Here is a 26,679-nt window from a genome sequence, read left to right as displayed (position 1 = left end):
TATGGTTGAAGTCTTGGTCGGCTGACATGACTTCCAAATAAAGCTAAAGGACAAGGTCTAAATTTTCATCCCTTTCGTTCGGATAAGTCCCAACGTTAGCAGCCCTCCGCGAAGTCTGATCAGTCCAAGGGAACTTGGAAACCAGCTTAATCTTGGAATAATACCAAGCAGAATAAGAAGCCCGCTGAGACAAAGTCGGCATGAAGGGGCAGACTATATCTCTTTGTGGAGGCTTGGCTGGGAGACGCGCAAGACCCTTGGGTTCTGGAGGTTGTTGCCCAGGGTTACAGGATAGGTTTCAAATCTCATCCACCCAAGGGCAGATCCGGTTATCAAACCTGTCTTCAAGGCCAGAAAAACAAGACGCCTTTCTAGGGTGCGTGAGGGATCTCTCCTCCCTAGGAGTCATTGTGCCAGTACCTCTAGCAGAAGAGGTCTGGGATACTACTCAAACTTTTTTGTGGTCCAAAAGAAGGAGGGTACGTTTCGCTCGATTCTGGACCTAAAGGGCGCCATGTATTAAGAGGCGGGCGGACAGCTTCTTAACTCGCGAAGCTGTCCGCCCGCCTCCGCTACACACTCATTGGAGTGTGTAATGCCCGCCCCTTCAATCGCGCGACCAATCACGCGACTGAAGGGGCTGTCAATCACCGAGAGCGAGCGTGCTCTCTGTGATTTTGCACCCTAAGATGTGGCGTAGGCTGTAGGAAGCAGCGGTCTAATGACCGCTGCTTCTTACACTGCGGGAAGCAGGCTCGCATATGCAAACCTGCCCCGCAAAGGCTCCGGAGCAGCTTTCGCTGCTTCGTACATGGAGCCCAAAGTGTCTAAACAAGTTTGTCTGTGCCATCGTTCAAGATGGAAACGATAAGGTCTATTCTGCCCCTAGTTCAAGAAGGACAGTTCATGACCACGATAGACTTGAAAGATTCTTACCTTCATGTTCCAATTCACAAGGATCACTTCAAGTTCTTAAGATTCGCTTTTCTGGATCAGAACTTCCAGTTTGTAGCTCTTCCCTTCAGTCTGGCTACTGCTCCAAGAGTCTTTATAAAGGTTCTGGGGGCTTTGCTCGCGGTGGCGAGATCCAGAGGCATTGCAGTAGTGCCTTATTTGGATGACATTTTGGTCCAAGCTCCATCCTGCCGGCTGGCAGAAGACAATTCAAGAGCTCTTCTTTTTCAATCTCATGAATGAAAGATAAACTTAGGAAAAAGTTATCCAGTTCCCAGTACCAGAGTGGAATTTCTGGGAACGATAATAGATTTCATATCCATGAAGATATTTTTTACAGACCCGAGACGTTGCAAAATTACTTCCAGTTGTCTTGTCCTCCAGACCTCTCTAAGGCCATATATGGCCTGGTGTATGGTGGTGATTGGGCTCATGGTGCCCAGCATAGATATCATCCCATTTGCCAGGTTCCATCTCAGACCTCTACAGCTTTGCATGCTGAGGCAATGGAACGGTGATCACTCAGATCTATCCCAACAGATTTCTCTGGACAGCAAATCGAGAGAATCGCTCTCTTGGTGGCTATGTCCAGATCGCCTGTCCCAGGGGACATCCTTCTTGAGACCATCCTGGGAGATTGTGACTACGAATTCAAGTCTTTCAGAATGGGGAGCCGTTTGGGGTGCCATGAAGGCAAAGGACCGGTGGACTCGAGAGGAATCTCTTTTTCCGATCAATATTTTGTAACTTCGAGTGATCTTTAACTCTCTAAGGGCTTGGCCTCTTCTGGGTTCGTCCCAGTTTATCAGATTCCAATCGGACAACATTACCTCGGTGGCTTACATCAAACTTCAGGGGGGGACGAGAAGCTCCCTACCCATAAGGGAAGTATCTCGGATTCTGGATTGGGCGCAGGCCTACAACTGCTTGCTGTCAGCGATCCACATTCCGGGTGTGGACAACTGGGAAGCGGACTTTCTCAGCAGACAATTGTTTCATCCGGGAGAATGGTCTCTCCATCCTGAGGTGTTTGCGGAGATTTGCAACAAATGGGGGATGCCAGAGATAGATCTCATGACGTCCAGGCTCAATACCAAGCTACACAGATACGGTTCGCGGTCCAGGGATCCCCAGGTAAACTGATAGATGCCTTAGCAGTGCCTTGGGGGTTCAACCTATTTTTCCGCCGTTGCCACTTTTACCTCGAGTAGTGGCCCGGATCAAGCAGGAGCAAGCCTTGATTATTCTAATTGCTCCATCGTGGCCGCGCAGGATGTGGTTTGCGAACCTGGTGGGGATGTCATCATCTCCTCCATGGAGGTTACCCTGTTGCTGGAGCAGGATCCTTTTGTTTATTAAAATCTAGATTCTCTGAGGCTGACTGCGTGGAGATTGAACGCTTCATCCTAGCCAAGAGAGTTTTTTCTAGCCAGTCACCCGTCGCATCTACCATAAGGTGTGGAGGACCTACTTATTCTGGTGTGAAGAACGTAGATTCCCCTGGCATAAGGTCAGGGTATCGAGGATTCTGTCTTTTCTGCAAGATGGTTTGGAGAAGGGACTTGCTGCTAGTTCCTTAGGGACAGATTTCAGCTGTCTCTGTGTTATTTCACAAGAGGCTCGCTGAGCTTCCTGATATTCAGTCTTTTGTTCAGGCTCTGTCTAGAATCAGGCTTGTGTTTAGACATTCCGCTCCTCCTTGGAGTTTAAATTTGGTTCTTAAGGTTTTGCAGAGTGCTCCGTTTGAGCCCATGCATTCGGTTGACAGTAATTTACTGTCTTGGAAGGTTCTTTTTCTATTGGCTATTGCTTCGGCACGCAGCATCTCTGAGTTGGCGGCCTTGCAATGTGAGCCTCCTTACCTAGTTGTTCATGCTGATAAGGCTGTTCTTTGCAGTGGATTGTATTTTCTTCCTAAGGTTGTGTCTGATCGCAACATCAATATGGAGATCGTGTTTCCTTCCTTGTGTCCTAATCTTTCTTCTCCGAAGGAGCGATTACTTCATAATTTGGATGTGGTTCGGGCTTTGAAATTCTATCTTCAGGCTACGAAATATTTTAGACAGACTTCGGCATTGTTTGTTGTCTATTCCGGGAAGCACAGAGGGCAGAAGGCTTCTTCCACTTCCCTATCTTTTTGTTTGAGGAGCCTTATCCGTTTAGCATATGAAACAGCGGGATATAAGCCTCCTCAGAGGATTATAGCTAATTCAACTAGAGCTGTGGCTTTTTCTTGGGCCTTTAAGAATGAGGCCTATATGGAGCAGATTTGTAGGGTGGCTACCTGGTCCTCCTTACATACTTTTTCTAAGTTTTACAAATTTGATGTTTTTGCTTCGGCTGAAGCAACTTTTCGGAGAAAGGTTTTGCAGGCTGTGGTGCCTTCAGAATAGGGTCCGCCTCTCTTTTACCCTCCCGTTTTTCATGCAGTGTCCTCTAGAGCTTGGGTATATGTTTCCCACAAGTAAGGAATTAAGCCGTGGGCTCTCCTCATATTAAGATGGAAAACATAAATTGTGCTTACCAGATAATTTCCTTTCCATCTGTATGAGGAGAGTCCATGGCTCCCGCACGTTTTCTCCGTTGGGCGGACCAAAATTTTTGTTATTCTTCTAGCACCTTTTATACCCTGATATTTCTCCTACTGTTCCTTGTTCCCTCGGCAGAATGACTGGGGGATGAGGGGAGTGGGGTATGTATTTAAGCCTTTGGCCGGGTGTCTTTGCCTCCTCCTGTGGCCAGGTTCTGTATTCCCACAAGTAAGGAATGAAGCCATTTACTCTCCTCATACAGATGGAAAGGAAATTATCTGGTAAGCATAATTTGCTTTTTTGCTCTTATTTCTTTTCATTCCTCTTTTGCTAGCTTATACATTAACACTAAGGTGCCAGTTAGGTGGGAGAGGTTTTATAGAGCTGTTGGGATTTGGGTATCTGCCTCCTCCTAGTGGCAGGGAAGAGTAATTCCCGAGAGTAATGGATTGTGGACTCTCACAACCATAAAATAAATGAATTTATCATGTAAGCATACATTATTTTTGTTTTGTTTATTTTTCAGCACAGTGCTTTTGTCATTTTGAAGTAGAGGCTAAAGGGGTTCTATACATTGAGGGGAAAAAACTAGGGGTTTTTTACTCATTCTTTTGCAACCACACAAGAGTGGTTCTTTAATAGTGCTGTAGACATATTTTATTTGAACATTTAAAAAATAAATGCACAAGCTATGTGAATCGTATAAGTTTTATTTTTTATACTTTTATGATCATTTAATATTTTACTTTCTGTTTTCACTGTCTCTTTAAACATACCCACATACAAGGGGGCAAATGTTGTTCTCTGAATTAAAACTGTTTTTCCAAAAAAAAATCATAAAATACATTGTTTCCTTGCTACAGTAGCTAAAAATGACTTAATTTTTGTAACTGATATTTCATATAGAAGTGTTTTATTTATTTTTTACAAAATCTCGGCATTCTTCCACCCCTGCACTCATTTAAATTTCAATGACTGGTAGATTTTAGAACAGTATTTCTATTAAGGTGCCAGCATCCATCCATATCTGCAGTGTGAAATATTGTGTAGGTGTTGGCATTTAGAGAAGGGCTTTCAGTGACATGGTATAAGAGACGTTTTCACACTTAGTCACTGGCTCGTGATGTGCTACTTAAAATTTTTATGATTATTGCAAGATTATTGGATTAACATTTTCATTGCTTTAACAAGTGAGTAATTAATATTGTGTATTCTACATAAGATTATATGCTTATATTCCTAATTGGTTCATATGGTTCTATTATATTCTGTTAAATGTGTATGTTTTCATGTATATGTATACATTTACAAAGGAATTTATTTTTTGGAAATAAAAAGGAAAAGCCGAACAGTGGATTATGATCTTAAATTAATTACTAGCAGCTGGTTCTAAAGTGAGTTGCAAAAGCATGTTGGAACTTTGGATAGACGTGACTGGCACCATTGCAGTAAAGAAATATACAATTATTTGGGACATGCATAAAATTAAAAAAGCTAAAAGCTTAATTTATGAAGATGTGTTTTCGGACTAAGAACCGGCAACTGCGAGTTAAAACAACAGTCATTTTGTTTACAAAGTAAACAGGGGGCGCTATACTACACACAATACTTTGGATAAAAGAAAAATCCTTCTATCTAATCCAGAAGAATAATCAAAGTCACCAGGGCAGCTCATCTTCTTAAGGTGCGGGAAAACCAACATGTATCTACAAGGTAAAAATAAAAGGGTGCCTCATGGTGTAGACTGTGTTAATTTTAAAAGAAATAAAAAATCCAAAATGGGTGCACTCACAAGTGAGATGGCAATATATAGATGAATATTGCAAATATGCAGGCTGGATGTTACATCCACCAGCTGGCTGATGCTCCCTGCAATGGCCTCCAGGGAAATTCCTCCTTAGACTTGAGAGTCTCCAATATCCGGCCCAGGCAATCAGGAAAAATCCTGTAGCCACTTTCTTCTGTTATGTGTGATCAGTCCACGGGTCATCATTACTTCTGGGATATTAACTCCTCCCCAACAGGAAGTGCAAGAGGATTCACCCAGCAGAGTTGCTATATAGCTCCTCCCCTCTACGTCACCCCCAGTCATTCTCTTGCACCCAAAGACTAGATAGGAGGTGTGAGAGGACTATGGTGATTATACTTAGTTTTTATAACTTCAATCAAAAGTTTGTTATTTTACAATAGCACCGGAGCGTGTTATTACTTCTCTGGCAGAGTTTGAAGAAGAATCTACCAGAGTTTTTCTTATGATTTTAACCGGAGTAGTTAAGATCATATTGCTGTTTCTCGGCCATCTGAGGGAGGTAAAAGCTTCAGATCAGGGGACAGCGGGCAGTTGAATCTGCATTGAGGTATGTAGCAGTTTTTATTTTCTGAATGGAATTGATGAGAAAATCCTGCTATACCGTTATAATGACATGTATGTATACTCTACACTTCAGTGTTCTGGGGATGGTATTTCACCGGAATTACTCTGTAAAAATACATTAAACCTTTAATAGGTATTTAATTCATGTTAAACGTTTTTGCTGGAATGTAGAATCGTTTGCATTTCTGAGGTACTGAGTGAATAAATATTTGGACATTATTTTTCCACTTGGCAGTTTGCTTGTTTTGATTATGACAGTTTCGTTTCTCTCTCACTGCTGTGTGTGAGGGGGAGGGGCCGTTTTTGGCGCTCTTTGCTACGCATCAAAAATTTCCAGTCAGTTACACTTATATTTTCTGCATGATCCGGTTCATCTCTAACAGAACTCAGGGGTCTTCAAACTTCTTTGAAGGGAAGTAGATTCTCTCAGCAGAGCTGTGAGATTTATATAGTGACTGTGTTTTAAAAAACGTTGCTCTGTAATTTTTATGTTTAAAATTTAATTAGTGTTATTTTACTAATGGGAACAAACCTTTGCTAAAAAGTTGTGTTGTTTGTTAAGAGTGATGCTATAACTGGTTTTTTCAGTTCATTTTTTCAACTGTCATTTAATCGTTTAGTGCTTCTTGAGGCACAGTACGTTTTTATTAAATAAAATTGTAACCGAGTTGCATGTTTATTGCTAGTGTGTTAAACATGTCTGATTCAGAGGAAGATACCTGTGTCATTTGTTCCAATGCCAAGGTGGAGCCCAATAGAAATCTATGTACTAACTGTATTGATGCTACCTTAAATAAAAGCCAATCTGTACAAATTGAACAAATTTCACCAAACAGCGAGGGGAGAGTTATGCCGACTAACTCGCCTCACGTGCCAGTACCTGCATCTCCCGCCCGGGAGGTGCGTGATATTATGGCGCCTAGTACATCTGGGCAGCCATTACAGATAACATTACAAGATATGGCTACTGTTATGACTGAAGTTTTGGCTAAATTACCAGAACTAAGAGGCAAGCGTGATCACTCTGGGGTGAGAACAGAGTGCGCTGATAATTCTAGGGCCATGTCTGATACTGCGTCACAGCTTGCAGAGCATGAGGACGGAGAGCTTCATTCTGTAGGTGACGGTTCTGATCCAAACAGATTGGATTCAGATATTTAAAATTTTAAATTTAAATTGGAAAACCTCCGTGTATTACTAGGGGAGGTCTTAGCAGCTCTCAACGATTGTAACGCTGTTGCTATACCAGAGAAAATGTGTAGGTTGGATAAATACTTTGCGGTACCGGCGAGTACTGACGTTTTTCCTATACCTAAGAGATTAACTGAAATTGTTACTAAGGAGTGGGATAGACCCGGTGTGCCGTTCTCACCCCCTCCAATATTTAGAAAGATGTTTCCAATAGACGCCACCACACGGGACTTATGGCAAACGGTCCCTAAGGTGGAGGGAGCAGTTTCTACTTTAGCTAAGCGTACCACTATCCCGGTGGAGGATAGCTGTGCTTTTTCAGATCCTATGGATAAAAAATTAGAGGGTTACCTTAAGAAAATGTTTGTTCAACAAGGTTTTATATTACAACCCCTTGCATGCATCGCGCCGATCACGGCTGCGGCAGCATTTTGGATTGAGTCTCTGGAAGAGAACCTTAGTTCAGCTACGCTGGACGACATTACGGACAGGCTTAGAGTCCTTAAACTAGCTAATTCTTTCACTTCGGAGGCCGTAGTACATTTAACCAAACTTACGGCTAAGAATTCAGGATTCGCCATTCAGGCACGCAGGGCGCTGTGGCTAAAATCCTGGTCGGCTGATGTAACTTCTAAGTCCAAATTACTTAATATACCTTTCAAGGGGCAAACTTTATTTGGGCCCGGTTTGAAAGAAATTATTGCTGACATTACAGGAGGTAAGGGCCACGCTCTACCTCAAGACAAAGCCAAAGCTAAGGCTAGACAGTCTAATTTTCGTCCCTTTCGGAATTTCAAAGCAGGAGCAGCGCCAACTTCCACTGCACCAAAACAGGGAGGAACTGTTGCTCGTTACAGACAAGGCTGGAAGCCTAACCAGTCCTGGAACAAGGGCAAGCAGGCCAGTAAACCTGCTGCTGCCCCAAAGACAGCATGAACCGAGGGCCCCCGATCCGGGACCGGATCTAGTGGGGGGCAGACTCTCTCTCTTCGCCCAGGCTTGGGCAAGAGATGTCCAGGATCCCTGGGCGCTAGAGATCATATCTCAGGGATACCTTCTAGACTTCAAATTCTCTCCCCCAAGAGGGAGATTTCATCTGTCAAGGTTGTCAACAAACCAAATAAAGAAGGACGCGTTTCTACGCTGTGTACAAGATCTATTATTAATGGGAGTGATCCATCCGGTTCCGCGGTCGGAACAAGGACAAGGGTTTTACTCAAACCTGTTTGTGGTTCCCAAAAAAGAGGGAACTTTCAGGCCAATCTTGGATTTAAAGATCCTAAACAAATTCCTAAGAGTTCCATCGTTCAAAATGGAAACTATTCGGACAATCTTACCCATGATCCAAGAGGGTCAGTACATGACCACAGTGGATTTAAAGGATGCTTACCTTCACATACCGATTCACAAGGATCATTACCGGTATCTAAGGTTTGCCTTCTTAAACAGGCATTACCAGTTTGTAGCCCTTCCATTCGGATTAGCTACGGCTCCAAGAATCTTTACAAAGGTTCTGGGTGCCCTTCTGGCGGTACTAAGACCGCGAGGAATTTCGGTAGCTCCGTACCTAGACGACATTCTGATACAAGCTTCAAGCTTTCAAACTGCCAAGTCTCATACAGAGTTAGTTCTGGCATTTCTAAGGTCGCATGGATGGAAAGTGAACGAAAAGAAGAGTTCTCTCTTTCCTCTCACAAGAGTTCCATTCTTGGGGACTCTTATAGATTCTGTAGAAATGAAGATTTATCTGACAGAAGACAGATTAACAAAGCTTCTAAATGCATGCCGTGTCCTTCATTCCATTCAACTCCCGTCAGTAGCTCAATGCATGGAGGTGATCGGCTTAATGGTAGCAGCAATGGACATAGTTCCCTTTGCACGCCTACATCTCAGACCGCTGCAATTGTGCATGCTGAGTCAGTGGAATGGGGATTACTCAGATTTGTCCCCCACTCTGAATCTGGATCAAGAGACCAGAAACTCTCTTCTATGGTGGCTTTCTCGGCCACATCTGTCCAGGGGGATGCCGTTCAGCAGGCCGGACTGGACAATTGTAACAACAGACGCCAGCCTTCTAGGTTGGGGCGCTGTCTGGAATTCTCTGAAGGCTCAGGGACAATGGAGGCAGGAGGAAAGTCTCCTGCCAATAAACATTCTGGAATTGAGAGCAGTTCTCAATGCCCTTCTAGCTTGGCCCCAGTTAAAGACTCGGGGGTTCATCAGGTTTCAGTCGGACAACATCACGACTGTAGCTTACATCAACCATCAAGGAGGGACAAGAAGCTCCCTAGCAATGATAGAAGTATCAAAGATAATTCGCTGGGCAGAGTCTCACTCTTGCCACCTGTCAGCAATCCACATCCCGGGAGTGGAGAACTGGGAGGCGGATTTCTTGAGTCGCCAGACTCTTCATCCGGGGGAGTGGGAACTTCATCCGGAGGTCTTTGCCCAAATACTTCAACGTTGGGGCAAACCAGAGATAGATCTCATGGCGTCTCGCCAGAACGCCAAACTTCCTCGCTACGGATCCAGATCCAGGGATCCGGGAGCGGTTCTGATAGATGCTTTGACAGCACCTTGGAACTTCAGGATGGCTTATGTGTTTCCACCCTTCCCACTGCTTCCTCGATTGATTGCCAAAATCAAACAGGAGAGAGCATCAGTGATTCTAATAGCGCCTGCATGGCCGCGCAGGACTTGGTATGCAGATCTAGTGGACATGTCATCCTGTCCGCCTTGGTCTCTACCTCTAAGACAGGACCTTCTGATTCAGGGTCCATTCAAACATCAAAGTCTAACTTCTCTGAAGCTGACTGCTTGGAAATTGAACGCTTGATTTTATCAAAACGTGGTTTTTCTGAGTCGGTTATTGATACCCTGATACAGGCTAGGAAGCCTGTTACCAGAAAGATTTACCATAAAATATGGCGTAAATACCTATACTGGTGTGAATCCAAAGATTACTCCTGGAGTAAGGTTAGGATTCCTAGGATATTGTCTTTTCTACAAGAAGGTTTAGAAAAGGGTTTATCGGCTAGTTCATTAAAGGGACAGATCTCAGCTCTGTCCATCCTGTTACACAGGCGTTTGTCAGAAAATTCAGACATCCAGGCCTTTTGTCAGGCTTTAATTAGGATCAAGCCTGTGTTTAAAACTGTTGCTCCGCCATGGAGTTTAAACTTAGTTCTTAACGTTTTACAGGGTGTTCCGTTTGAACCCCTTCATTCCATTGATATAAAATTGTTATCTTGGAAAGTTCTATTTTTAATGGCTATTTCCTCGGCTCGAAGAGTCTCTGAGTTATCAGCCCTACATTGTGATTCTCCTTATCTGATCTTTCACTCAGACAAGGTAGTTCTGCGTACTAAGCCTGGGTTCTTACCTAAGGTAGTCACTAACAGGAATATCAATCAAGAGATTGTTGTTCCATCCTTGTGTCCAAATCCTTCTTCAAAGAAGGAACGTCTTCTACACAATCTGGATGTAGTTCGTGCCCTCAAGTTCTACTTGCAGGCAACTAAAGATTTTCGCCAAACTTCTTCCCTGTTTGTCGTTTATTCTGGACAGAGGAGAGGTCAGAAAGCTTCTGCTACCTCTCTCTCCTTTTGGCTTCGTAGCATAATACGTTTAGCCTATGAGACTGCTGGACAGCAGCCTCCTGAAAGAATTACAGCTCATTCCACTAGAGCTGTGGCTTCCACTTGGGCCTTTAAGAATGAGGCCTCTGTTGAACAGATTTGCAAGGCTGCAACTTGGTCTTCGCTTCATACTTTTTCCAAATTTTACAAATTTGACACTTTTGCTTCTTCGGAGGCTATTTTTGGGAGAAAGGTTCTTCAGGCAGTGGTTCCTTCTGTATAATGAGCCTGCCTATCCCTCCCGTCATCCGTGTACTTTTGCTTTGGTATTGGTATCCCAGAAGTAATGATGACCCGTGGACTGATCACACATAACAGAAGAAAACATAATTTATGCTTACCTGATAAATTCCTTTCTTCTGTTGTGTGATCAGTCCACGGCCCGCCCTGTTTTTTTAAGGCAGGTACATATTTTTTAAATTATAATTCAGTCACCACTACACCCTTGGTTTCTCCTTTCTCGTTGGTCTTTGGTCGAATGACTGGAGGTGACGTAGAGGGGAGGAGCTATATAGCAACTCTGCTGGGTGAATCCTCTTGCACTTCCTGTTGGGGAGGAGTTAATATCCCAGAAGTAATGATGACCCGTGGACTGATCACACAACAGAAGAAAGGAATTTATCAGGTAAGCATAAATTATGTTTTCCACAAACTGGTGGATGTGACATCCAGCCTGCTTATTTGCACTAATCATCTATATTGTGCCATCTCACTTGAGTCCATGGCATCATTCCTTACTGTTTGTTATGTGGCTGGAACGCACAGGTTTCTACTTTCACTTTGAGTGCTGCGCATCTTGTAGCTTGGCGCACTTTTTCTCATAGCAGGGGCGGTCCTGCCTTGTGCACCATGTGACCAGGAGTGGTCTTGCTTTCATTTCCTCTTTCCTGACCAAGCTGGCTGTCAGAGAAGACGCTATTTCTCTGTATTGTCTGGGTCTAGGAGCTGGTGAGTGCCCCAGCCATTGGAGGGTAGAATTCCTGGGTACTATAATAGACTCCATATCCATGAGGATATTTCTAACAGACCAGATGTTGCAAGCTAGCTTTGGCATGTCTTGCCCTCCGGACCTCCTTAAGGCCCTCTGTGGCTCAGTGTTTGGAGGTAATTGGTCTCATGGTGTCCAGCATGGACATCATTCCCTTTGGCAGGTTCCGTCTCAGACCGCTGCAACTGTGCATGTTGAGGCAGGGGAACGGCGATCATTCGGATCTGTCTCAACAGATCTCTCTGGACAACCAGTTGAGAGAATTGCTGTCTTGGTGGCTCTGTCCAGATCATTTGTCCCGAGGGACATCCTTCTTAAGACCATCCTGGGAGATTGTGACTACAGACGCAAGTCTATCAGGATGGGGAGCTGTTTGAAGTGCCAAGAAGGCACAGGGCCCGTGGACTCAGGAGGAACGCTCCCTCCCGATCAACATTCTGGAACGTCATGCAATCTTCAATGCTCTGAAGGCTTGTCCCCTTCTTGGTTTATCCCAGTTTATCAGATTCCAATCAGACAATATAACTTCAGTGGCTTACATCAACCACCAGGAGGGAACGAGAAACTCCCTAGCAATGAGGGAAGTATCTAGGACTCTGGAGAGGGCGGAGGCCCACTGCTTTTTCGCTGTCAGCGATCCCCCTTCCCGAGTGTCGACAACTGGGAAGCTTATTTTCTCAGCAGACAATACTTTTATCCGGGGGAATGGTATCCATCCCAAAGTGTTTGCGGAGATATGCAACAGGTGCGGGACGCCGGAGATGGATATGGGTCGAGGTCCAGGGATCCTCATGTGGAGCTAATAGATGCATTAGCAGTGCCTTGGAGGTTCAGTCTAATTTACCTCTCCCCGCCGTTACCACTCCTTCCTCGTGTAGTGGCCCGCATCAAGCAGGGGCAGGCATCAGTGATTCTGATTGCGCTATCGTGGCCGTGAAGGATGCGGATCTGGTGAGGATGTCATCATCTCCTCTGTTGAAGTTACCTTGTTGCAGGGATCTGCTGGAACAAGGTCCTTTGTTTCATCAAAATCTAGATTCTCTGAGGCTGACTTCGTGGAGATTGAACGCTTAGTCCTAGCCAAGAGAGGTTTTTCTGAGAGAGTTATTGATACTCTCATTCAAGCTTGTAAACCAGTTACTCATCACATCTTTGATAAGGTGTGGAGAACCTACTTTTCCTTCTTAATATGAGGAGAGTCCACGGCTTCATTCTTTACTTGTGGGAAATACAGAACCTGGCCACCAGGAGGAGGCAAAGACACCCCAGCCAAAGGCTCAAATACCTCCCCCACTCCCTTCATCCCCCAGTCATTCTTTGCCTTTCATAACAGGATGGCAGAGAAGTGTCGGAAGATTCAGAGTAGTCTATTATGGAGGGTAGTACCCTTCGGTATGGGACTGGAGTTTTAAGTAGTCTTGTCAGCCTCAGTAAGAGCATTGACTAATGTTAGGGTCTGGAGACGCAGGTAGAGTCTTTCTGCAAAACCATCCAGACTCATATTAACAGCTCCTAAGCAATCAGTGTTGACCAGTTTCACTGCATGCTTCTATCACTCAAGTCCATGGTAGGTGCGATACTACAAGACTGTCAAGCTGTGTGTCCCACGGCGGTGATTCTGGTAAGATCGTTTCATTTTATACTCGTATGATAACGCAAGAAGACAGGGTCACAGTGTGACTCCTCTTATCTGTATGGAATCAAGGGTTAATATCTCTGGAAGGGGATTATTGACCAGGGGGGGATTTACGCATAATTTACTTTATTATGTTTTATGCTGTGACATGTGTGAGATGAGGCTCAGGCAAATGTTGGAACATTCAGCTTTTACTTTCGTTTTTGGGTAACTGCGAGGCCGATTAGGTTTGGCGCACTTATTTCAAGAGCAGGGGTTGTCCTGCATGGCACTCCACGTAACCGGGTGTGATCTCAATGATTTCCTCTTCCTGACCGTGCAGTTTACGGCGGTTTCTCTGTGGAGCCTGGGTCATAGGAGGTGGTGAGTGCCCCAGCCATTGGGAGTATAGAGGTGCCATTTATCTTTTCTATAGTCCATCTTAAAAGCGCAAGCTATGGAGGACTCTGATGTGTTAGAGCAGGGTTCTTCAAACCATGGGTTGGGACCCATTACTGGGTCACATTACCATATTTACTGGGTCGCGACGTGTGTGTTGCAGGAGACACTGTGTGGTGTGTGTATTATGTGAGAGTGTGTGTTGTATGAGTGTGTGTGAAGTGTGTGTTGTATTTGTGTGTATGTGGTGTGTGCGTGGTATATGAGAGTGTATGTGGTTTATGTGTGTGTGTTATTACCGTTTACAACAACACTTTCAGGTTTGACTACAATCAGGAATAAAGTATGCACACATTTTAGTCAATTTGCCAAAATTGCAGCTATCTTGTTGTATATTACTTCAGAAATTTTCAGACCAAGCATCAAAATAGGGTTGCAAAGGTATGTGGTATTGGGTCTTGGGGAAAAACATTTGAAGAACTCTGCGTTAGAGGGTACTCCCTCTTTACCAAAATCTAATACCTGCTTTTATTGTGAGGAGGCTACGGTATATCCGCCTGCAAAATTATGTTCCACATTCCTTGAGAAAGTACTTATATCTAAGAAAACCAAGATGTTTACCACTGAGCCGTCCACCTCTGAGGGGTCTCCGTCCCGTGAGGTGCATTCCCTGCTCTCGTCTCCTATTACACATGCAGCTTACCATTGCACTGCTAATCCTCCTTCGGGAGGGGCCCTCTTACCGCCAGACTTTTCTGATCAGCTACAAATGGCAGTGTCTGCGACCTTCAGTGCTTTACCTCGCCCTGCTAAGCGCATTTGAAAGGTCAAATGTTGCTATCCTTCCCAGGGGTCATCTACCAACTTGCTGGATTTATCTGATATACGATTATCCGCTGATGAGGACACCCTGATACTTCAGAGGATGCTCTTTCTGGGTTCGAATCTGCTGCCTCTAAACCTCCGGCTGCGGAGGAACCAGTCTTTAGATTTAGGATAGAGCATTTATGCTTTCTGTTAAAAGAAGGTTGGCTACTTTAGAGGTTCCAGAACCTAAATTGTGATATCCCAGAAGGGGTTGTGAAGGCGCGCTATTTGAAAAAGAGGGGGTATGTGACAAAATAAAAAAAAAATATTTACAGTAGTAGTTGTATAAAGTTGTTACGAACAGTCAGATGATAAAAAGCCGTAATGGCTAAAGTCCCTGGATGGGTGGTATTCCTGGCGGTGAGGTCCCGGTGGGCAGCTCCTCTATGTCCCAGAGAGCAGGAGTGTTGCTATAGAAAAATGAAGAAAAGAGGGCGCCACATAGGGTGATATCGTTCGGTACAGAAAACGCAATCGTAGAAGAAGTAATGCGCTTACCAGAAGCTGTGGTACTGTTCTGTGACCAGTACTATCTCGCCTGCTAGCACTTGAATCAGTGGCTAGTACACTGTCAGACAGTCACTTATAGGATCTTCTCTTTTTTTGAATGTCGGTTTAACCGTTGGAGCAAATGAGCGGATTGTTTGAAATTTTGTGTAGTAGCGCTGGATAAAAGGTGACGGACAACTTCCAAGTATAAAAGATACAGGCTTTATTTTATAACGCGTTTCTCGACCACCAAGGGTCGTTTCATCAGATATAAAAGCAGGTTTCTGTCGAGAAACGCGTTATAAAATAAAGCTTGTATCTTTTATACTTGGAAGTTGTCCGTCACCTTTTATCCAGCGCTTCTACACAAAATTTCAAACAATCCGCTCATTTGCTCCAACGGTTGAGCCGACATTCAAAAAAAGAGAAGATCCTATAAGTAACTGTCTGACAGTGTACTAGCCACTGATTCAAGTGCTAGCAGGCGAGATAGTACTGGTCACAGAACAGTACCACAGCTTCTGGTAAGCGCATTACTTATTCTACGATTGTGTTTTCTGTACCGAACAATATCACCCTATGTGGCGCCCTCTTTTCTTCATTTTTCCAGAACCTAAATTACCCGAGGAACCTTCTATTCCTAATCTTGATAAGGTTTATGAGGGACAGGGTGGTGCCACAGACTTTCCCGGTTCCCGTAAAGATGGCAAATATTATTAAGAATGAATGGACTTGGATCTTCTTTTTCCCCTTCTTCTTCCTTTAAGAAATTGTTCCCAGTTCCGGACAAGAAGCTAGAAACTCTGTTAAGAAAGTTTCAGCACACAGGATGTTTATTTTAACCTGCAGCGGTGGTTGCTGCGGTGGCTGGAGCCGCTACCTATTGGTGGATGATCGAGGTGGAAACTTCCCTTGATGAGATCCAGGAAAGAATTAAGGCCTTGAGGGTAGCTTATTCTTTTATCTGTGATGCCAATATGCAGATCATTCGCCTGAATGCCAAGACATCATGTTTTTCTGTTCTAGCTAGTAGGGCACTCTTGCTTAAGTTTTGGTCTGTGGACATTACTTCAAAATCTAGATCACTTTCCCTACCATTTAAGGGAAATATTATTTTCGGTCCAGGCCTGGACTCAATCATATCCACGGTCGGGGGGGGGGGGGGGGGGGGCAGGCAGAGGTGCTTTTCTACCACAGGATAAGAAGAATAAACCTAAAAGTCAGAGTCCTAATTTTCGTCCCTTTCATTCCGTTAAAAATTCCAATGCCAGCTGCCCTATCCTAGATTTAGGATAGAGCATTTATGCTTTCTGTTAAAAAAAGGTTGGCTACTTTAGAGGTTCCAGAACCTAAATTGTGATATCCCAGAAGGGGTTGTGAAGGCGCGCTATTTGAAAAAGAGGGGGTATGTGACAAAATAAAAAAAAAATATTTACAGTAGTAGTTGTATAAAGTTGTTACGAACAGTCAGATGATAAAAAGCCGTAATGGCTAAAGTCCCTGGATGGGTGGTATTCCTGGCGGTGAGGTCCCGGTGGGCAGCTCCTCTATGTCCCAGAGAGCAGGAGTGTTGCTATAGAAAAATGAAGAAAAGAGGGCCTGAGCAGTCCAAGGGAACTTGGAAACCGTCTCAATCTTGGAATAAATCCAAGCAGAACACGAAGCCCGCAGAGACAAAATCGACATGAAGGTGCGGCTCCCTATGCGTTGCTGTATCGTGTTGTGGGCAGACTATCTCTCTTTGTGGAGGCTTGGCTTGGGGACGTACAAGACCCTTGGGTTCTGGAAGTCATCGCACAAGGTTACAGTATAGGTTTCAAATCTCATCCTCCCAGGGGCAGATTCCTCTTATCAAACCTGTCTTCAAGACCAGAAAAACGAGAAGCTTTTCTAGGGTACGTGAGGGATCTCTCCTTCCTGGGAGTAATTGTGCCGGTACCTCTAGCAGAGAGCCTGGGGTACTACTCAAACCTTTTTGTGGTCCCAAAGAAGGACGGTACGTTTCGCCCAATTTTGTACCTAAAGTGCTTAAACAAGTTCCTTTCGGTTCCATCATTCGTTCAAAATGGTGAGGATAAGGTCCATTCTGCCCTTAGTTCAAGAGGGAGAGTTCATGACTACAATAGACTTGAAGGATGCTTACCTTCATGTGCCAATACACAAGGATCACTTCAAGTTCTTGAGATTTGTGTTTCTGGACCAGCAGCTCCAGTTTGTTGCTCTTCCATTTGGTCTAGCTACTGCCCTAAGAGTCTTTATGAAGGTTCTGGGGGCTCTGCTCGCGGTGGCGAGATCCAGAGCTATTGCAGTAGCGCCATACTTGGACGACATCCTGGTTTAGGTTCCATCCTGTTGGCTGGCAGAGGACAATTCAAGAGCTCTTCTACTTTTTCTTCGATCTCATGGATGGAAGATAAACTTAGGAAAGAGTTCTCTGGTTCCCAGTACCAGGGTGGAATTCCTGGGTACGATAATAGATTCCATATCAATGAGGATATTTCTTACAGACCAGCAACGTTGCAAAATTACTTCCAATTGTCTTGCCCTCCAGACCTCCTTAAGGCCCTCTGTGGCCCGGTGTATGGAGGTAATTGGACTTATGGTGTCGAGCATAGATGTCATCCAATTCGCCAGATTCCATTTCAGACCTCTACTGCTGTGCATGCTGAGGCAGTGGAACGGCGACCACTTGGATCCGTCTCAACAGATTTCTCTGGACAACTGGTTGAGAGAGTTGCTCTCTTGGTGGCTCTGTCAAGATCACATATCCCAAGGGACAACCTTCTTGAGACCATACTGGCAGATTGCGACTATGGACGCAAGTCTATCAGGATAGGGAGCTGTTTGGGGTGCCAGGAAGGCACAGGGCCTGCGGACTCAATGCTCTGATGGCTTGGGCTCTTCTGGGTTCGTCCCAGTTCATCAGATTCCAATCAGACAATATAACCTTGGTGGCTTACATCAGATATGGGTCTCGGTCCAGGGATCCTAAGACAGAGCTGATAGATGCATTAGCAGTGCCTTGGAGGTTCAGCCTAGTTGACATTTTTCGACCGTTACCACCACTCCCTCGTGCAGTGGCCTGCATCAAGCAGGAGCAATCTTTGGCTATTCTAATTGCTCCATCGTGGCTGCGAAGGATGTGGATCGCGGACCTGGTAGGGATGTCCTCATCTCCTTTATGGAGGTTACCTTGTCGCAGGGATCTGCTGGAACAGGGTCCTTTTGTTCATCAGAATCTAGGTTCTCTGGGGCTGACTGTGTGAAGATTGAACGCTTAGTCCTAGCCAAGAGAGGTTTTTCTTAGAGAGTGATTGATACTCTCATTCAAGCTAGAAAGCCGCTCACCCGTCGCATCTATCATAAGGTGTGGAGAACCTACTTATTCTGGTGTGAAGAAAGGGGCTTCCCCTGGCATAAGGTCAAGGTGTCCAGGATTCTTTACTTTCTCCAAGATGGTTTGGAGAAGGGACTTGCCGCTAGTTCCTTAAAGGGACAGATTTCTGCTCTTTCTGTGTTATTGCACAAGAGGCTCACTGAGCTTCCTGATGTACAGTCTTTTGTTCAGGCTCTGTCTAGGATCAGGCCTGTGTTTAGACCTACTGCTCCTCCCTGGAGATTAAATCTAGTTCTTGAGGTTTTGCAGAGAGCTCCGTTTGAACCTATGCATTCGGTTGAAATTAAATTACTATCTTGGAAGGTTCTCTTCCTACTGGCTATTGCTTCGGCACGCAGATTATCTGAGATGGCTGCCTTGCAATGTGAGCCCCTTACCTAGTATTCCATGCTGATAAGGCGGTAATTCATATTGGGTTAGGTTTTCTTCCTAAGGTTGTTTCAGATCGCAACATCAATCAGGAGATTGTGGTTCCTTCCTTGTGTCCTAAGCCGCCTTCTTCGAAGGAGCGGTTACTTCATAATTTGGATGTGGTTCGAGCCTTGACGTTCTATCTTCAAGCTACTAAGGAATTGAGACAGACTTCTTCTTTGCTTGTTGTCTATTCTGGGAAGCGTAAGGGGCAGAAAGCCTCATCCACTTCCTTATCTTTTTGGTTGAGGAGCATTATTCGCTTATCATATGAATCAGCGGGACATAAGCCTCCTCAGAGGATTAAGGCTCATTCAACTAGAGCAGTGGCTTCCTCTTGGGCCTTCAAGAATGAGGCCTCTATGGAGCACATTTGTAAGGCGGCTACCTAGTCCTCCTTACATACCTTTTCAAAATTTTACAAGTTTGATATTTTTGCTTCAGCTGAAGCATCTGTTGGGAGAAAGGTTTTGCCGGCTGTGGTGCCCTCAGATTAGGATCCGCCTCTCCTTTTTTACCCACCCCTTTCATTCAGTGTCCTCTAGAGCTTTGGTATATGTTTCCCACAAGTAAGGAATGATGCTGTGGACTCTCCTCATACAGAAGGAAAGCAAATTATCTGGTAGGCATAGTTTGTTATTCTGGTGTGAAGAGCATGGATTTTCCTAGCATAAAGTTAAGGCTGCCAGGATCCTAGCATTTCTCCAGGATGGACTGGAGAAGGGCATTTCTGCCAGTTTCCTGCAGGGACAGATTTCAGACCTGTCTGTTTTACTGCACAAGAGGCTCGCTGACTCCAGATGTACCGTCCTTTGTTAAGGCTCTAACTAGGATCAGACCTGTGTTTAGATCTAATGCTCCACCTTGGAGTCCAATTCTTGTTAAGGTTTTGCAATGGAATCCGTTTGAGCCTATGCATGAAGTTGACATTAAATTGTTGTCCTGAAAGGTTTTTTTCTACTGGCTATTGCTTCTGCGCGCAGAGTATCTAAGATTGCTGCCTTGCAATGTGAGCCTCCTTATCTGGTATTCTATTCTGATAAGTTAGGTTATCTTCCTAAGGTCATGTCACACCGCAACATCAATCAAGAGATTGTGGTTCCTTCCTTGTGTCCCAATCCTCCTTCTTCAAAGAAACGTTTGCTTCATAATTTGGACGTGGTTGCAACTTGAAGTGCTATCTTCAGGCTACTATGGATTTTGGACAAATGTCTTCCTTGTTTGTTGTCTATTCCGGGAAGCGTAAGGGTCATAAGGTCTGTTCCACTTCCTTATCTTTTTGGTTAAGGGGTGTTATCCGCTTAGCTTATGAGACAGCGGGACATAAACCTTCTCAGAGGATTACGGTTCATTCTACTAGAGCAGTGGCTTCCTCTTGGGCCTTTAAGAACGAGGCCTCTATGGATCAGATTTGTAAGGCGGCTACCTAGTCCTCCTTACATACTTTTTCTAAATGTTACAAGTTTGATGTTTTTGCTTCGGCGGGAGAAAGGTTTTGCAGGCTGTGGTGCCCTAATATTAGGGTCCGCTTCTCTTTTTGTCCCTCCCGTTATCATTCAGTGTCCTCTAGAGCTTGGGTATAGTTTTCCCAACAGTAAGGAATGATGCAGTGGACTCTCCTTATATTAAGAAGGAAAACATAAATTATGCATACCAGATAATTTAATTTCCTTCCATATAAGGAGAGTCCACGGGCCCCCCCGTGTTCTCGGATGGGTGGCCCTCTAAAATATGTTTTTCTTCTGGCACCATTTATACCCTGATATTTCTCCTACTGCTCCTTGTTCCCTCAGCAGAATGACTGAGGGATGGGGGAAGTGGGAGAGGTATTTAAGCCTTTGGCTGAGGTGTCTTTGCCTCCTCCTGGTGACCAGGTTCAGTATTTCCCAACAGTAAGGAATGATGCCTTGAACTCTCCTTATACAGAAGGAAATTAAATTATCTGGTAAGCATAATTTATGTTTTTTATTTGTTTCATAATTCACACAGTCTAAACCATGAGGTGCCCTTTTGTTTTTACCTTGTAACTGCAAGTTAAAGTGCTGTCTAGAAAATATCACATGATCCTCTCTTTGTAAAAAAACGAAGATATTTTACCTCAAAATTACCTCAGTAGCCACACACAATTATAAAGGGATATGAAACAAAAAAAAGTATTTGTGATTCAGACAGAGCATACCATTTTAAAAAAGTTTCCACTTTACTTTTGTTAGCAAATGTTCTTTTTTCCCCTGGTATTCTGTGTTAAAGAGATACCTAGGTAGGCATCTGGAGCACTACATGACAGTAAATAGTGCTGCCATCTAGTGCTCTTGCAAATGGATAACATTCACGTAAAACTGCTGCCATATAGTGCCCCAGAAATGGGGCGGTTCCTAACGATAGGGCCCTGCTTTTCAACAAAAGATACAGAGAAAACTAAGAAAATTTGATAATAGAAGTAAATTATAAAGTTGTTTAAAATTACATGTGCAATCTAAATCATGAAAGAAAAATGTTGGTTTTCAAATCCCTTTAAGTATCCCATCAGGATCCTTATCCTTTGGACTTCCATAAGCGTTCATCTGGCATGTGCAAGCACAGTCACGTACATGCTCAGTTTAAGAAAGTTTATATGAAATCTTGTGAGAGTCTGGTGAAATTCCAGTCACAGAAGATCACAATAAAGCAAAGTGTGAACTCAGCACTGAAGTAGCCGATTGGCTGCTTTTTTGTTTTTTTTTTTTGTTTTTTTTTTTTGTTTTTTTTTTTTTGTTTGTTTATTTTTCCCCTCTTCACCATGTACACAACTTTCTGCCAATTGGCAATTACATGGCTACTGGGTGGGTGGCAAGGACTGTACTGTTTGCTGTGAATTTGAAGGAAGAAGCTGAGGGGGCGGCCGGCTAAGATTATATGGAGCAATATGGTATGGCATTTTCAAAACATTTAACAGATACATTTGTGCAAAAACATGATGTGCAATCATAATGATATACACAGATACATTACATTTCCAAAGTTTTCTGGCACTTTAAATAAGTCGGGCCCTTTAATGTTTTTGTGTTAAAGTTATATAGTTAAAGATTATGTGACTGTTCTGTTGCCATACACACAAGGTTTACAAATAATGCAAGCTAAGAAAATATATTATCTGCCCTAATGGAAATGAAGGCAACTGCTCATTAGTATCTTCTGGCCGCAGAGCCGGAAATCTCAGAGGTGAACTTTAAATGAGCAGTAGATTATTTTTTTCTGACTATTTTCAACATTTAGTAAAATTTCCTGGCCCCCTGTATCATGTAACAGCCATCAGCCAATCAAAGACTTGTATGTATACTCTGAACTATTGAGCATGCCCAGTAGTAGCTGGTGCCTCAGAAAGTATACGTATAAAAATACATAATTTGATAATGGAAGTAAATTGTAAAGTCTTTTAAAACTGCATACTCAATGAAACATGAAAATTTAATTTTAAAACAATACCTACAATGCTGTGATATGTCCATGTAAGAGCATTTAAACCGGTTGAGATCCTAAAAATTCTAAGAACTTTCATTTTCACTCTTGTTATGCTTTTTATCTGCAACAGGTAGGAGACACTTTCTTTGTCTGTCGGTAACATATATCAAGGCCAAAAGGTTTAAAGCAACTGAGTTAAAGCTGACACCATCCATTCTGTTGAAGTAAGGCAATGCCATACAATATATGCACCAATTGCAAGGCTGTACAAGTTATCTTACTAATTAATGCTTTTTTTTGTGCTAACCCTTTTCATAAATATGAGATTCGATTCATGCATTTTTGGGGCAGAAAAGATATGTGAACTTTACTTTGATGAACTTTGACCAACATATAAACTAAGTTGGGCTTTCTCTTGTTTCTGGCAGCTGCTGTGTGTTCCAAACACGTTCTACACATTTTACCTGGAATGAGTAGTGACAGTGATATTGAGTGTGACACTGAAAACGAGGAGCAAGAGGAAAGCATTAATTGCAGTGGCTTTAATGACACTTTCACAGCACAGCCTACTACGGAAGGTAAGACTATCTTTTTAACCTAGTTCACTATAATGTGTTTGCTTTTCTTAAAAAAAATGTGCTGTAACTCCGTTTCTGAACTGATACTTTTTGAATGCACCTTGCCAATGATCTGTTGTGTTCTATCCATCCATCCATTCATTTAATGTTATTCACAAATTTTATTTTTAACAAGACATTAGAAATTACAATAGCATATATACAATACAGGGAGTGCAGAATTATTAGGCAAGTTGTATTTCTCCTGTTAAGTGTGGTCAGTCCACGGGTCATCATTACTTCTGGGATATTATCTCCTCCCCTACAGGAAGTGCAAGAGGATTCACCCAGCAGAGCTGCTATATAGCTCCTCCCCTCTACGTCACCTCCAGTCATTCTCTTGCACCCAACGAATAGATAGGATGTGTGAGAGGACTGTGGTGATTTAATTAGTTTATTACCTTCAATCAAAAGTTTGTTATTTTATAATAGCACCGGAGTGTGTTATTCATTCTCTGGTAGAATTTGAAGAAGAATCTACCTGAGTTTTTTTCTATGATTTTAGCCGGAGTAGTTAAGATCATATTGCTGTTTCTCGGCCATCTGAGGAGAGGTAAACTTCAGATCAGGGAACAGCGGGCAGATTAATCTGCAAAGAGGTATGTAGCAGTTTGTTATTTTCTGACATGGAATTGATGAGAAAATCCTGCCATACCGTTATAATGTAAACTCAGCCTTAAATGCAGTAGATGTAGCTGGTATCAGGCTGTCATGTATGTATATTTTACACTTCAGTATTCTGGGGGATGGTACTTCACTGGATTATACTGTATGCATAGACTTAACCTAATTTGCAGGGACTTGCAATAGGTTTTAAATAACAATTTATTGAGGTTAAACGTTTTTTTGCTGGCATGTAAAAACGTTTATTTCTCTGAGGTACTGGGTGAAAAAATGTTTTGGGCACTATTTTCTCCACTTGGCAATAGTTTTGTTTAATTTAAAGCAGTTCACTGATCTCTCTCACTGTTATGTGTGAGGGGGAGGGGCCATTTTTGGCGCTTTTACTACGCATCAAAAAATCTCAGTCAGAGGTTCATTTTCTTCCTGCATGATCCGGTTCATCTTACAGAACTCAGGGATCTCCAAAGCCTTGTTTGAGGGAGGTAATCATCACAGCAGAGCTGTGAAGAGTGTAGTTTACTGTGATAAAAAACGTTTTTTTGTGTATTTTTTTCTGCTGCCAGGGTTAGTTATCCTTGCTAATGGGAACAATCCTTTGCTAAAATTGTTTATTTCTTACAAAGATTTGATGCTATAACTTAGTTATTTTCAACTGTCATAATCTTTTCTGTGCTTCTTATAAGCACAGTTCGTTTTCATATTATTGTAAATTACTTAAAAAGCATTTCCAAGTTGCTAGTTAATTGCTAGTGTGTTAAACATGTCTGATTCAGAGGAAGATACATGTGCTATATGTGCTAATGCCAAAGTGGAGCCCAATAGAAATTTATGTACTAACTGTATTGATGCTACTTTAAATAAGAGTCAATCTGTACAAATTGAACATATTTCACCAGACAACGAGGGGAGAGTTATGCCGACTAACTCGCCTCACGTGTCAGTACCTACATCTCCCGCTCGGGAGGTGCGTGATATTGTAGCGCCGAGTACATCTGGGCGGCCATTTCAAATCACATTACAGGATATGGCTACTGTTATGACTGAAGTTTTGGCTAAATTACCAGAACTTATAGGCAAGCGTGATCACTCTGGGGTGAGAACAGAGTGCGCTGATAATATTAGGGCCATGTCAGACACTGCGTCACAGGCGGCAGAACATGAGGACGGAGAACTTCATTCTGTGGGTGACGGTTCTGATCCAAATAGATTGGATTCAGATATTTCAAACTTTAAATTTAAGCTGGAAAACCTCCGTGTATTACTAGGGGAGGTGTTAGCGGCTCTGAATGATTGTAACACAGTTGCAATACCAGAGAAAATGTGTAGGTTGGATAAATATTTTGCGGTACCGGCGAGTACTGATGTTTTTCCTATACCTAAGAGACTTACTGAAATTGTTACTAAGGAGTGGGATAGGCCCGGTGTACCGTTCTCACCCCCTCCGATATTTAGAAAAATGTTTCCAATAGACGCCACCACACGGGACTTATGGCAAACGGTCCCTAAGGTGGAGGGAGCAGTTTCTACTTTAGCTAAGCGCACCACTATCCCGGTGGAGGATAGCTGTGCCTTTTCTGATCCAATGGATAAAAAATTAGAGGGTTACCTTAAGAAAATGTTTGTTCAACAAGGTTTTATATTGCAACCTCTTGCATGTATTGCGCCTGTCACGGCTGCAGCAGCATTTTGGTTTGAGTCTCTGGAAGAGACACTTCAATCATCTACACTAGATGAGATTACAGACAAACTTAGAACCCTTAAGTTAGCTAACTCATTTATTTCAGATGCCGTAGTACATTTAACTAAACTTACGGCTAAGAATTCCGGATTTGCCATTCAGGCACGCAGAGCACTGTGGCTAAAATCCTGGTCAGCTGATGTTACTTCCAAATCTAAATTGCTTAATATACCCTTCAAAGGGCAAACCTTGTTCGGGCCCGGGTTGAAGGAGATTATCGCTGACATTACAGGAGGTAAAGGCCATGCCCTGCCTCAGGACAAAGCCAAACCTAGGGCTAGACAGTCTAATTTTCGTTCCTTTCGTAATTTCAAAGCAGGAACAGCATCAACCTCCTCTGCACCAAAACAGGAAGGAGCTGTTGCTCGCTACAGACAAGGCTGGAAACCTAACCAGTCCTGGAACAAAGGCAAGCAGGCCAGGAAACCTGCTGCTGCCCCTAAGACAGCATGAATCGAGGGCCCCCGATCCGGGACCGGATCTAGTAGGGGGCAGACTTTCTCTCTTCGCCCAGGCTTGGGCAAGAGATGTTCAGGATCCCTGGGCGTTAGAGATCATATCTCAGGGATACCTTCTGGACTTCAAATCCTCTCCCCCAAGAGGGAGATTTCATCTGTCAAGGTTATCAACAAACCAAATAAAGAAAGCAGCTTTCCTACGCTGCGTACAAGATCTTTTATTAATGGGAGTGATCCATCCAGTTCCGCGGTCGGAACAAGGACAAGGGTTTTACTCAAATCTGTTTGTAGTTCCCAAAAAAGAGGGAACTTTCAGGCCAATCTTGGATTTAAAGATCCTAAACAAATTCCTAAGAGTTCCATCGTTCAAGATGGAAACGATTCGAACAATTCTGCCCATGATCCAAGAGGGTCAGTACATGACCACAGTGGATTTAAAGGATGCTTACCTTCACATACCGATTCACAGAGATCATTACCGGTATCTAAGGTTTGCCTTTCTAGACAGGCATTACCAGTTTGTAGCTCTTCCATTCGGACTGGCTACGGCTCCAAGAATCTTCACAAAGGTTCTGGGTACTCTTCTGGCGGTACTAAGACCGCGAGGAATTTCGGTAGCTCCGTACCTAGACGACATTCTGATACAAGCTTCAAGCTTTCAAACTGCCAAGTCTCATACAGAGTTAGTACTGGCATTTCTAAGGTCGCATGGATGGAAGGTGAACGAAAAGAAGAGTTCTCTCTTTCCACTCACAAGAGTTCCCTTCTTGGGGACTCTGATAGATTCTGTAGAAATGAAGATTTACCTGACAGAAGACAGGTTAACAAAGCTTCAAAATGCATGCCGGGTCCTTCATTCCATTCAACACCCGTCAGTAGCTCAATGCATGGAGGTGATCGGCTTAATGGTAGCGGCAATGGACGTAGTACCTTTTGCACGCCTACAT

At 43.5% G+C, this 26,679-nt stretch overlaps 1 protein-coding gene across 1 annotated transcript in view; it reads left to right on the top strand.

Annotated features, from left to right (window-relative positions):
• TRIM37 (tripartite motif containing 37) overlaps window positions 1–26,679 on the top strand; it is a 1,136,753-nt gene that overhangs the window by 1,070,108 nt on the left and 39,966 nt on the right. Inside the window, exon 23 of the mRNA XM_053707386.1 lies at window positions 22,724–22,873. Within this exon, the coding sequence (XP_053563361.1) occupies window positions 22,724–22,873 (150 nt within the window). The remainder of the gene's footprint in view (window positions 1–22,723; window positions 22,874–26,679) is intronic.

Source organism: Bombina bombina, chromosome 3 (assembly GCF_027579735.1).
Source record: "Bombina bombina isolate aBomBom1 chromosome 3, aBomBom1.pri, whole genome shotgun sequence".
NCBI classification, from domain to species: Eukaryota; Metazoa; Chordata; class Amphibia; order Anura; family Bombinatoridae; genus Bombina; species Bombina bombina.
Note: the sequence above shows the minus strand (reverse complement) of the source record. Positions and strands in the feature narration are given on the sequence as shown.